Here is a 12,408-nt window from a genome sequence, read left to right as displayed (position 1 = left end):
CAGCATCAGCACTCAATACACTCAGCTCTGCAAGTGTATTATTTTCTTTGTCAATTCTATCACATAGGTATCAATATCACCTCCATTTTACAGATAAGAAAATAGGCACTTAAGGAGTCAGAGGTCACATTCTTGGGAAACTGGAAGAGTTAAAAGACAATCTGCGTCCAGAAAAGAAACCTTAACTATGTTATTCTGCCTCTTAAAAATACCACCAGCGTGCAAACATGAACTTCCTGAATTTCCCGACTTAAAATTCTCCCAGTGACTTACTTCATAGCCCCTTCGGAACAGATTTCAAATTTTGCAGCACAGCACACAAAATGGGCCAAGATAAGCTTGACTATCTCCCCAGATCTATTTTCTGACGTTTCCTCGACTCAGAACCAGCAGGAGAGTCAGATGGCGTTACTGCCATTCCAGGAAAATATGAAGTTAGTCCCAGGGCCCGCTCCTTTCCTCCCTGGCACGCGCTCACCTACGCATCCTGCCGCCTTGCATTGAGCCGGGCTGATCCCAAGCCACCAGGACAGAAGCAGAAGCGAGTGATCCTGTTGCCAGAACCCCCCTCCGCCTGCTTCCTGCTGCGGGCGCGGTGCGGGCGGGCGCGGTGCGGGCAGGCGCAGGGCGCCGTGGCTTGAAAGCTAGGCGCTGGAGACGTTTAAGCTATGAAAGGGAAAGACCCAGAAGCCCTGGTTCTCTCTTGGAAGAGCAAGGCACACTCCCTGTGAATATCTATTTTAAACCTTCCCTAATGAAAACAGATCTTTATTGACAGATGATGTCGGGGTTCCCTCGCTGCAGCAGGAACGTCAGTCTAACTCATGTCATGTCCTCCCGCACCTCTGACTGCTCCGATTGTGGCCTTGCTGCACCTTATGCCTGAAATCACGGCCGACCCTCTAACAAACTCCTGCTCAGGGTCTTAATGTACTAGAGCTATCCCTCTGCTGTTACCAGCTCTGGGCTATTCCCCTAGTTTGGGTTACGAGTCCTCAGCTGCTATTTGCCTCCCTCTAATGTCTGAGGAGGTCTTACAAATAGCTATGAAAAGAAGAGAAGCAAAAAGCAAAGGAGAAAAGGAAAGATATAAGCATCTGAATGCAGAGTTCCAAAGAATAGCAAGGAGAGATAAGAAAGCCTTCTCAGCGATCAATGCAAAGAAATAGAGGAAAACAACAGAATGGGAAAGACGAGAGATCTCTTCAAGAAAATCAGAGATACCAAGGGAACATTTCATGCAAAGATGGGCTCGATAAAGGTCAGAAATGGTATGGACCTAACGGAAGCAGAAGATATCAAGAAGAGGTGGCAAGAATACACAGATCTGTACAAAAAAGAGCTTCATGACTCAGATAATCACGATGGTGTGATCACTCACCTAGAGCCAGACATCCTGGAATGTGAAGTCAAGTGGGCCTTAGAAAGCATCATTATGAACAAAGCTAGTGGAGATGATAGAATTCCAGTTGAGCTATTTCAAATCCTAAAAGATGATGCTGTGAAAGTGCTACACTCAATATGCCAGCAAATTTGGAAAACTCAGCAGTGGCCACAGGACTGGAAAAGGTCAGTTTTCATTCCAATCCTAAAGAAAGGCAATCCCAGGAATGCTCAAACTACCACACAATTACACTCATCTCACACGCTAGTAAAGTAATGCTTAAAATTCTCCAAGCCAGGCTTCAGCAATATGTGAACCGTGAACTTCCAGATGTTCAAGCTGGTTTTAGAAAAGGCAGAGGAACCAGAGATCAAATTGCCGACATCCACTGAATCATCGAAAAAGCAAGAGAGTTCCAGAAAAACAGCTATTTCTGCTTTCTTGACTATGCCAAAGCCTTTGACTGTGTGGATCACAATAAACTGTGGAAAATTCTGAGACAGATGGGCATACCAGACCACCTGACCTGCCTCTTGAGAAACCTATATGCAGGTCAGGAAGCAGCAGTTAGAACTGGACATGGAACAACAGACTGGTTCTAAATAGGAAAAGGAGTACGTCAAGGCTGTATATTGTCACCCTGCTTATTTAACTTATATGCAGAGTACATCATGAGAAACGCTGGGTTGGATGAAGCACAAACTGGAATCAAGATTGCTGGGAGACATATCAGTAACCTCAGATATGCAGATGATACCACCCTTATGGCAGAAAGTGAAGAGGAACTAAAAAGCCTCTTGATGAAAGTGAAAGAGGAGAGTGAAAAAGTTGGCTTAAATCTCAACATTCAGAAAACTAAGATTATGGCATCTGGTCCCATCACTTCACGGGAAATAGATGGAGAAACAGTGGAAATAGTGTCAGACTTTATTTTTTTGGGCTCCATAATCACTGCAGATGGTGACCGAAGGCATGAAATTAAAAGACGCTTACTCCTTGGAAGAAAAGTTGTGACCAACCTAGATAGCATATTCAAAAGCAGAGACATTACTTTGCCAACAAAGGTCTGTCTGGTCAAGGCTATGGTTTTTCCAGTGGTCATGTATGGATGTGAGAGTTGGACTATAAATAAAGCTAAGTGCTGAAGAGCTGAAGAGTTGACTCACTGGAAAAGACTCTGATGCTGGGAGGGATTGGAGGCAGGAGGAGAAGGGGACGACAGAGGATGAGATGGTAGGATGGCATCACTGACTCAATGGACGTGAATCTGAGTGAACTCTGGGAGTTGGTGATGAATAGGGAGGTCTGGCGTGCTGCGATTCATGGGGTCGCCAAGAGTCGGACACGACTGAGCAACTGAGCTGAGCTGCCTGATAGACAGTCTCCTTCCACAGCACATAGTCTATGTGTCTCCAGCGTCAAAGACAGCTATGAACACAGCGGGTGGGAGATACGTGGTTTTGAACAATTACTCTTACTGTCTTACGTCTCAAAACTCCTACAAACTATAGTTCAGAAATTTCCTCTTATAAGTGGAACAGCGGGGTCCCCGCGGTAGATTAGAGCTGCAGGGATGCTCTGCGAGCCACACGTGGGGGAAATGCACAGCGGACACTGAGGTCTGGCTCCACCCCTGACGACAGCCTCCCTGCTCAAGGGGCTGCCATCTGGGGGATGGAATGATCAGAGCTTCTGGGGGATGCTCAAAGGGAAAGCAAGGTGACTCTTGCTTCATCTGACCCTACAGAGTCAAACTTCTGTCTCTGAGCCAGAGAAACAGCAACTTAAAGAGGAAACATACATCAAATCCAGGTTTCCACTATAGTGAAACTGGCCTCTTCTTGGTTCATGGAGGTTCCAAGGAACATGCCTGAAACAGAAAAAAGAGAGAAATGTAAAAACTTTGTATTTTACTATTATATAATATTAGATTATACAATATTATTTAAATGAATACAAAATGAAATCCAGCAACCAATAATACAGCATTCACAATACCCAGTATATCCATTTAAAGTTAACTAGGTGTGCCAAACTCACTCTCCAGAACAAACAAACAAAGGAATCCAGAAAAAAAAAAATTGAGCAACAGACATAAAGCCAGAAATGACATATAGGTTGAAACTGGCAAAAAAAATATTAAAAAGGTATAACAAACATATACCATATCTTTAATAAGTAAATAAAAGCATGACCATAATGAAGAAAATGGAAGATATAAAAAGGATTCCAAAGAACTTCTAAATTTTAAAAAATATAATATCTGAAATCAAAAATACTCTAGATGCAATGAAGAGCAGGAAATTAAAAATATACCACTGATACTAACAACAGAACAGAAATAGGAATAGAATCCCAGGATGTTTTAAGATAGAGCAAAAGAAATTACCTAAACTGGAAAACAGGAAAAAACACTAAAAGTTAAAATGAACAAAACATCAGTAATATGTGGGATCTTATCAAGAAGTCCAAGTCCCAGGGGAAAAGGGGAGATAAAATTATTGGAAGAAACAGGAAGTTTTATCAAATTTTGGTAAATTGATGGAAACTATAAACCTACAGTCCCAAGAATTTCAGTGAACCACAAGTTGGAGGGCGGGGGGATCGACACCGTAATGCATCAGAAGCAAATAGCTGAAAAGCAACGACAAAGAAAAAGTCTTAAAAGCAACCAGAGAGAGGAAAACAAGAAATTACACAAATAATTTTTTAAAAAATATAAGAACTACAGAAGACTTGTCATCAGATAATGTGTAAGTCAGATGGTAACAAGGAAACATATTTAAAGTGCTGAAAATGAAGCACCAAACAACAAAAAAATCAGTCTAAAATGCTATACCCAGTGACATTATCCCTCAAAATTTAAGATGAAAGAGAAATATTCTTCAAAGAAATGAAATCCAAGATAATTCATGATCAGCTGACTTGGGGAAGTCTCTCAGCAGAAAGAAATGACACCCGGTAGGAAAAGTCATCTGTACAAAGGAATGAAGAGTATCAAAAAGAGGTAAACATACGGGTAAATGAAAAAGATACTTTTGTCACCTTAAATTTATCTCAAGTATAAATAGATGTTGAAACCAGGAAAAGAATGTATCACGAATTTCATAGTTTGTAACAGTAAGACGCGTGACATGGCACGGCACAAAGAAAGTGAGATGTAGATATATGAGGGTAAGATTCTGTGGGACCAGCGTGTTATTGTTAGAAAAGAGGACAAGTTAGAATTTAGGTAAAGAACTTTCTATAAGAACTTAGGGAACAAATCCAAGATCCTTAAAAAAATGATTCAATATCCCACTTTTAACAGTGGACACATCATCCAGACAGAAAATCAATAAGGAAAACTAGACCCGAACTACACATGAGACCATGTGGTTTTTGATGGAATTACACACAGTGATGGGGATGAACAAGCTAAAATATGGCGGATCATGGAGGACTCTCACAAACAAGATCTTGAGCAGAAAATCAGACACAGGAGTAAAGGCTGTACGACTCCAGGTGCATGAAGTTCAAAAGAGGCCAAAGTGATGTATGTGTTGTAACACAAGGTCCGCCACTGCTCTGCTGGGCGGTCCTGACCGCAGGCGATGGGAAAGCTTCTGAGGCCTGACATGGCCAGGCTACAGGGGCACGTTCATGTGACCGAGCTCAGGGAGCGCAGCGCTTATGCATTGGACACATGCCAAACTTCAATAAAGTGCGGCTGTGAAAGTGAAGACAGCGATGAAGCCAGGCTTCAGCAGGACGTGGACCGTGAACTTCCAGATGTTCAAGCTGGATTTAGAAATGGCAGAGGAACCAGAGACCAAATTGCCAACATCTGCTGGATCATCAAAACAGCAAGAGACTTCCAAAAAAACATCTACTGCTTTATTGACTCCGCCACAGCCTTTGACTGTATGGATCACAACAAACTGTGGAAAATTCTTCCAGGAGGAGGCAGGAGGAGAAGGGGACAACAGAGGACGAGATGGTTGGATGGCATCACTGACTCAATGGACATGAGTTTGGGTAAACTCCGGGAGTTGGTGATGGGCAGGGAGACCTGGTGTGCTGCAGTTCATGGGGTCGCAAAGAGCCGGACACGACTGAGTGACTGAACTGAACATTACCAGTGAGGGTGTGCTAGGTAACTTGGACCAAACATTCTGCACCCTGTGCCCCCCACCCCAACAACACCTGACTGCTGAGCTTGCATCAGGGCTCACCACCCCTCCCCCAACACCTGCTATCCTCGGGCTGCAGTCTCACCATTCTAGCTCTGGGGCTCCAGTTCGCCAACTGCAGATCCTGGGATTTCTCATTGCACACCCACATACACCGCCCACACCCCCACTCCACCCGCTGGCCCTGCTTCTCTGAGAAGGCTCCTAACACAGCTGATGACATTCATTCAGAGCAGATGGCCAGGGCTGAAGCTGGCTGCCGGAGCCGGGGTTGGTAGCAGCACTCTCTGTGAGTGAGGGCTCAGCGGAGGCTCTGTACTGATGAGCTTGAGAGTCAAAACCTGCAGGAGCCCCAGGGTTCCCGCTGTGCAGGTCTAAGACAAATCCCTCTCGCTTCCCACGGGGTTAGGGGAGAGTGGGTGTTCTAAAGCATGTCCAGGCTCTTCTGTCCTTGACAAATGCCCGCCCTCAGCCGAGAGTACCGTTGCCAGAGCTGCAGGGGACGCTCCCGAGACGACCACCAGGAGGAAGAGAAGCACGCAGAGCCGGCCTTGCGCGGTCAGCTTGGGGCAGAGACCCACCGAGGCCGACGGCACTCGGCCTCCGCCCTCCCCTCGCAGCGCGTCTACAGGCTCCCATAGACAGAAGGGGTTCCAGCCAGAGGCACTCTAGGATTCAGGCCCTGCTTAGGGGGAATCTCCAGGGAAAGCCAAAGGTGGTGGGGAGACAGCAGCAAGGACGCAAGAGTTCTGCTGAAACCAGGTACAGCAGCAGCCCCGCATGCCAGACAGACGTAACGGCTCACACACAGGCCTGCTGTGCCAGGCCCTCTCGCCCGCGCCAGCGTGCCTGGCTTTCGACAGAAAGCTGTAAGACTGGCAGAAACAAAGACCACCGCTAAGGAGGCAAAGCAGATGAGAACCAGGCTTCGACATGGGAGACACCGTGGAATTACCAGACCAGGAACTTAAAACAACTCTGCCTCAGGTGCCAAAGGAGGAAGTGGACAGCGGGCACGGTGGGCAACATGAGCAGAGACGGAAACGGAGAATAACAAGGAAGCAGTGGCACACAAGGGGCTAGCGCCCGGATGGGCTCGGCTGTCGCAGAGCTACGGGAAGAAGGCGTGAGCACGAGACAGGGCAGGAACACCCTGAAACGGAACTGCAAAGAGGGAGGAACACGGGAGGAAGGAGGAGTGCCGGGAGCCGGCGAGAGACATTCCACTCGTGACAAAGGTCATGAGGAAGGGGGCTCGGCATACACAAAGGCGGGATCGAGCCTCGGGAGTGCCCCCGGATATTCTCGAGCATCTACCCCCCAAAAACCAGAGTCTGCCTACTTTATTGCTTTGTGCTCTCACCTCTGACTTTACTGGGGGCTGTCCCCCACCACCATCTCGCTCTCTCTGTCAAAGAGTTAACTTACAGCTCCAATTAATAAAGTTCCTGGGCAATTAGGAGTGTTTAAATCCAAACCCCTCAGATGGCTCTCTAACTCGCCTGACAAGTTTACCCGGACACCTACAGCTATGCATACGATTGTTTACAGTCTCCCAGCCTCGAGAGGCAGGGGAAGCCTAAGATATTCAAATAGCTTAGAGCCTCTCAGAGAGTTAGAAACTGTCAGAATAAAACTAGTAAAAGATTTCATTGATGAGCCAATGCTTGTTGCTAAGTTTTCACATCCCCTGAATTGTATCCTTGAATGTGCATTAATTAATATAGTTGGTATGTAGAAAAAATAAGTAGTGGCCTTGGTGTTAGTAACTTTAGACCCTTAAGGTAGTAAATTCTTTCCTTTGTAAACCCATTACACATCCACCCTATAGGAACGTAATCTTATCTTCGGAAGATGGCGCCAAACCTTAAAATAATTACTCTTAGAGAAAATAAGTCTTTGTTGATAAGTCCTTGTCAAGAGTCATAAAATGTTAATAGGCCTCTGGCCAGAAGATGATGTAAATCACCTAAACCATTTGTATACGATAAATCTGCAGGAAAGAAACCCTGGTTTTTGATAAGCATCAAAGACTGCTGATTTTGCATCCCCTATTATCCTCTATGTGTAACTTAGGGTATAAAAGCCCCTGTTGAAAATAAAGCTATGGGCCTTGCTCACCAACGCTTGGTCTCCCCATGTCATTCTTCCCTTTAACTTCCAGCTGAGTGTCCATCTGGAGCGTGGATATCCTCTGCGACCATTTATTTGCCTGGGCTTCTAAGACCCACTCGAGAAGGTGTCTAAGGTGGGGCACCTTCCGCTATTCGAGAAGGCGCCTGCGGCCTCCGTGGTCAGAGCTAACCTGGTGTCACGGGTTATATTGATTTTCCGCGTAAACCAAGCCACTCAGCTTCTTTTCTCCACTGAATTTTCCTACTGAGCTATCCTCATTCTATTCCTCTTTATTATCTCTAATTAACATTTGAATAGGTCGCCTAGCCGTCTCTCCTTCGAATACCCTGGATCAGCCGGGGCTGGACCCCGGCAGAGGAGAGTATCCGAGTCCTGTGGGACAGCACCGGTGTGACAGAAGCACCAGAGGAGCTTCCAGGGAGAAAGGAAAGAAGAAACAGCCTAAGAAGTAACATTCCAACAACTCCCCAAGGGAAGCTGCTGCTGCTGCTGCTGCTAAGTCGCTTCAGTCGTGTCCGACTCTGTGCGACCCCAGAGACGGCAACCCACCAGGCTCCGCTGTCCCTGGGATTCTCCAGGCAAGAACACTGGAGTGGGTTGCCATTTCCTTCTCCAGTGCATGAAAGTGAAAAGTGAACGTGAAGTCGCTCAGTCGTCTCCGACTCTTAGCGACCCCATGGAAGGGCAGTTGTCAAACCACAGATCCAGGAAGCTCGGTGAACACAAAGCAGGGCAAACACATTTAGAGACCTGTATGAAGGCATCATAAACCACAAATGCTGGGATGGTACGAGAAGGAGTGGTTGTCAGTGTCTGTCGCACAGAGTGAGAAAGTCAAGAGAGAAAAATCAGTATGGTCTATTAACACACACATATGGAATCTAGAAAACTGTAACTGCGGGGCAGGAACAGAGACACAGATGGTAGAAGGGCCTCATGGGCACGGGCTGCATGGGGGGAAGGAGAGGGTGGGACGGACTGAGAGGCTGGAACTGACATACTACAGTGAAGAGAGTGAAAGTGTTAGTCGCTCAGTCGAGACCCCGTGGACTGTAGCCCGCCAGGCTCCTCCGTCCATGGAATTCTCTAGGTGAGAATACTGGAGGGGGTTGCCATTTCCTTCTCCAGGGGATCTTCCTGACCCAGGGATGGAACCCAGGTCTCCCACATTGCAGGGAGATACTTTACCATCTGAGCCACAAGAGAAACCCCAATATATACATGACTATGTGTTAAACAGAGAGCTAGTGGAAAGCTGCGGTATAGCACAGGGAGCTCAGCTTGGGGCTTTGTGATGACTGAGAGGCTGAGATGGAGGGTGGGAGGGAGGCTCAGGAGGGAGGGATAAGTGTATACATATAGCTGATTCACGCTGCTGTACAGCAAAAACTGACACAACATCGTAAAGCAAATATAACGGGGGACGGAGGGAGAGGGATGAACTGGGACTTTGGGGTTAGTAGATGCAAACTATCACATTTAGAATAGATAAAAATAAGGTCGTGCTCGATAGCACAGGGCAACCCTGGTAGCTCAGTTGGTAAAGAATCTGCCTGCAATGCAGGAGACCCCAGTTTGATTCCTGGGTCGGGAAGATCCCCTGGAGAAGGGATAGGCTACCCACTCCAGTGTTCTTGGGCTTCCCTTGTGGCTCAGCTGGTAAAGAATCTGCCTGCAATGTGGGAGACCTGGGTTTGATCCCTGGGTTGGGAAGATCCCCTGGAGAACGGACAGGCTGCCTGCTCCAGGATTCTGGCCTGGAGAATTCCACGGACAGTCCATGGGGTCACAAAGGGTCGGACATGACTGAGCAATTATAGCGCAGGGAACTTTACCGAATCTCCTAGGATAAACTATAGTGGAAATGGCTTTACAATGTGTGTGTGCGTAACTGAGCCAGTCTGCCGTAGAGTAGCGGTTAGCACAACCTTGTGGTTTAGAAAATGAAGCATCTACTGCAATCTGGGAGACCTAGGTTGAATCCCTGGGTGGGGAAGAGCGCCTGGAAAACGGAAAGGCAACCCACTCCAGTATTCTTGCCTGGAGAATCCCATGGACAGAGCATCCTGGCAGGTTACAGTCCGTGGGGTCGCAGAGAGTCGGACATGACTGAGCGACTAACACTTTCCACAAAAACTTTTGTAGATCAACCATACTTCAATTTAAAAAGTGTATGTATATATATATATATATATATATGTAAAGAGTGCAATCTTTTCTACAAAACGCAAGCACTGTGCTGCTGCTTTGTTCTGAGATAATGTTCTGCTTTGAGTGACTCAGAGGGTCTTATAGTTCATGAAACAATGGTGATAATTTTTATATTTCTAAACAAGGATACTAAAACAGACAAAACTTGGCAGTCTTATTTCAGCCACAAATGTTTTAAGAGTTTTACTAGTTCATGACATTTTTAATGGAAGTCTCATTGATTTCAGTAGTATATTATTTTCAGGGGCGTAGCATAGTGATTCCCTGTTTTTACAGAATGTAACAGTTCATGAAGTTTCAGTGTCTGAATCACTGCTATACAAAAGCAACAGCACAATGAGGAAACAAAGAAGGAAAGTGACGGGTAAACGGTTTTATGACAATCTGGGGGGAAATGCTTTGAAACCTCATTCCCCATCATTTGCCAAATTAAAATCCAAATATTTAAAATACAGGTTTTTTTTTTCTTTCCTAACCTCACACTTTAAAAATCAAGTCACTGGAAAGGACACAAATGGAGCACTCCAAACAGTAAGGGCCGGGCACTTTCTAAGCTTGGAAGGCGGAAAAGAAGTCCGCCGTGTTTGTTCTTTCTTCGCTTCAGTGAACACAGTGAGAACAATCCCAGGATTCTCCAGGCCCCATTCTCAGTGAGATGGGATTTCCCTGGCACTCATCACTGGGCCGACTTTGCCCACAGGGCAGCTCTCCAAGGAGGGTGGGGCCCGCTGCCTAGACCCCCGGGACCGAGGGGACGCTGGGCTGCAGCCGCCCGGGACAGGAGACCGCGGCGTGCAGGCCGGAGCAAGCCTGCTGAGACGCACGGCCCAGGAGCGGGCTCCACTCACGGCGGGGCCGGGGAGCCCGCGACGCCCAGCGGAGGCCGGTGCAAGGGCCGCGGCAGCCCGCACTCACGTGGTGACGGTGTTGAAGCCGCAGGCCTTCAGCTTCAGGAGGCTGTCCTTCCAGTAGTCCCGGGGCACGCGGAAGTAGTGGATGGTGCCCGACAGGATGAGGAAAGGCATGTTCCCCAGTGTGAAGTTGGAGCCCCTCACCTGCAGACCCGCAAGCCGCTCACGGACGTGTGAGGGCCTCAGGAGAGCCTCCACCACGCTGCAGGGACACAGGAGGCGTGTGAGTCCCACAGAGGCGGGCTGTCGCGAGGGTCTCTCCTGCAGGGCCCTGCCCTCAGACTCACCTCTCTGGGAGGCCTTCTTGCAACGCCGACGTTGCCAGGAACCTGGAAGTCAGGCTCAGGAGGCCCACCAGCCTCACCAGGAACAAGAAGGCCTGCATCCTAGACAGACAGGAAGGGCAGAGGTCAGGGCCCCGGGCCGGGAAGGAGTGGCTGCGGGGAGAGGCCAGGCCTTGGAGGCCAGGGGGCTGGGGGCGGGCAGGCCTGCATAGCTATCCTGGGTTCCAGACACTCCAAGGCCAGGTCTCCTGCCGGGAGGGAGGTGGGCTGCACAGACAGGCTCCTGCTGAACCATGGGGTCTTCAGACACCCCTGACTTTTTAGACACGACCAAGCCTCCCTCAAGGAAGCCTTATAAACAAAATCATCTTGGGTAATTTGCCAGAGACATTTTCCGGCTGAGTGACTCTCAGGGGTCAGTGTTCAGCAGAGAACACCGGCTGGCTGGGCCTCTGGGCCCCGGTCATCTCTGCCCACCGCCCCCAACCCCTCCCCCACACCACGGCCCATGACTTTCTTCAGGGAATAGGAGCCGCCGTGGGGGCCCACCTAGCAATGAAGGGTGTCAGGGAGGTCATGGAGAGGGTGGACCCAGCTCCAAGTGACAGGCCCCAGACTCACAGTGCACACGACCCCCACCCTAGACCCGCTCCCCCAACAGGACGTCCCAGGGGAGCGCATAAGGAGAGGGACCCCCAAAACCGCCAGGACCCCGCCCTGGGCTTCCTCTGGAGCTCCCTGTAGACCAATGGCCCACTGAGGCCTCTCTCAGGACCCAAGTGGTGCCCAACCTGATGTGGACTCTGGGCAGCCTGCACCCACCCATCTCCCTCCGAGACCCACCCCCACCGCCAGAACCCCTGCCCCTTCCTGCACCCCTCCCCTTCCTGCACCTGTCTCCCCTCCTGCACCCCTCCCCCTCCCGCACCTGTCTCCTCTCCTGCACCTGTCTCCCCTCCTGCACCCCTCCCCTCCTGCACCTGTCTCCCCTCCTGCACCCCTCCCCTCCTGCACCTGTCTCCCCCTCTTGCACGTGTCTCCCCCTCCTGCACCTGTCTCCCCTCCTGCACCTGTCTCCCTTCCTGCACCTGTCTCCCCTCCTGCACCCCTCCCCCTCCCGCACTCCTCCTGCATCTGTCTCCCCTCTCCTGCACCCTCTCCTCCGTCTGCACCATTCCCCCAGGACCCCGCGCGGTAGCGGCCATCCCCTTGGCACGGTCGCCGCACATCCCTGCGCGAGGCTCTGAGAGCAGGATGGTCCTTTCCTGGACTTCGGGTCCAGCCGGAGCGCCTCTCAGGCCCGGCGACAT

At 49.2% G+C, this 12,408-nt stretch overlaps 1 protein-coding gene across 1 annotated transcript in view; it reads right to left on the bottom strand.

Moving 5' to 3' along the window:
- Positions 1-12,408, bottom strand: part of LOC129627971 (beta-galactosidase-1-like protein 2) — a 32,940-nt gene extending 20,532 nt beyond the window's left edge. The window contains exons 1-5 of the mRNA XM_055547393.1: positions 12,253-12,408; positions 11,586-11,647; positions 11,102-11,200; positions 10,819-11,016; positions 3,186-3,254 (exon numbers count right to left, since the gene is read on the bottom strand). Of these exons, the coding sequence (XP_055403368.1) occupies positions 3,186-3,254; positions 10,819-11,016; positions 11,102-11,200; positions 11,586-11,647; positions 12,253-12,408 (584 nt within the window). The remainder of the gene's footprint in view (positions 1-3,185; positions 3,255-10,818; positions 11,017-11,101; positions 11,201-11,585; positions 11,648-12,252) is intronic.

This window comes from Bubalus kerabau, chromosome 15 (genome assembly GCF_029407905.1).
Source record: "Bubalus kerabau isolate K-KA32 ecotype Philippines breed swamp buffalo chromosome 15, PCC_UOA_SB_1v2, whole genome shotgun sequence".
NCBI classification, from domain to species: Eukaryota; Metazoa; Chordata; class Mammalia; order Artiodactyla; family Bovidae; genus Bubalus; species Bubalus kerabau.
The sequence above is the reverse complement of the archived record's forward strand: the minus strand, read 5'-3'. Positions and strand labels throughout refer to the sequence as shown.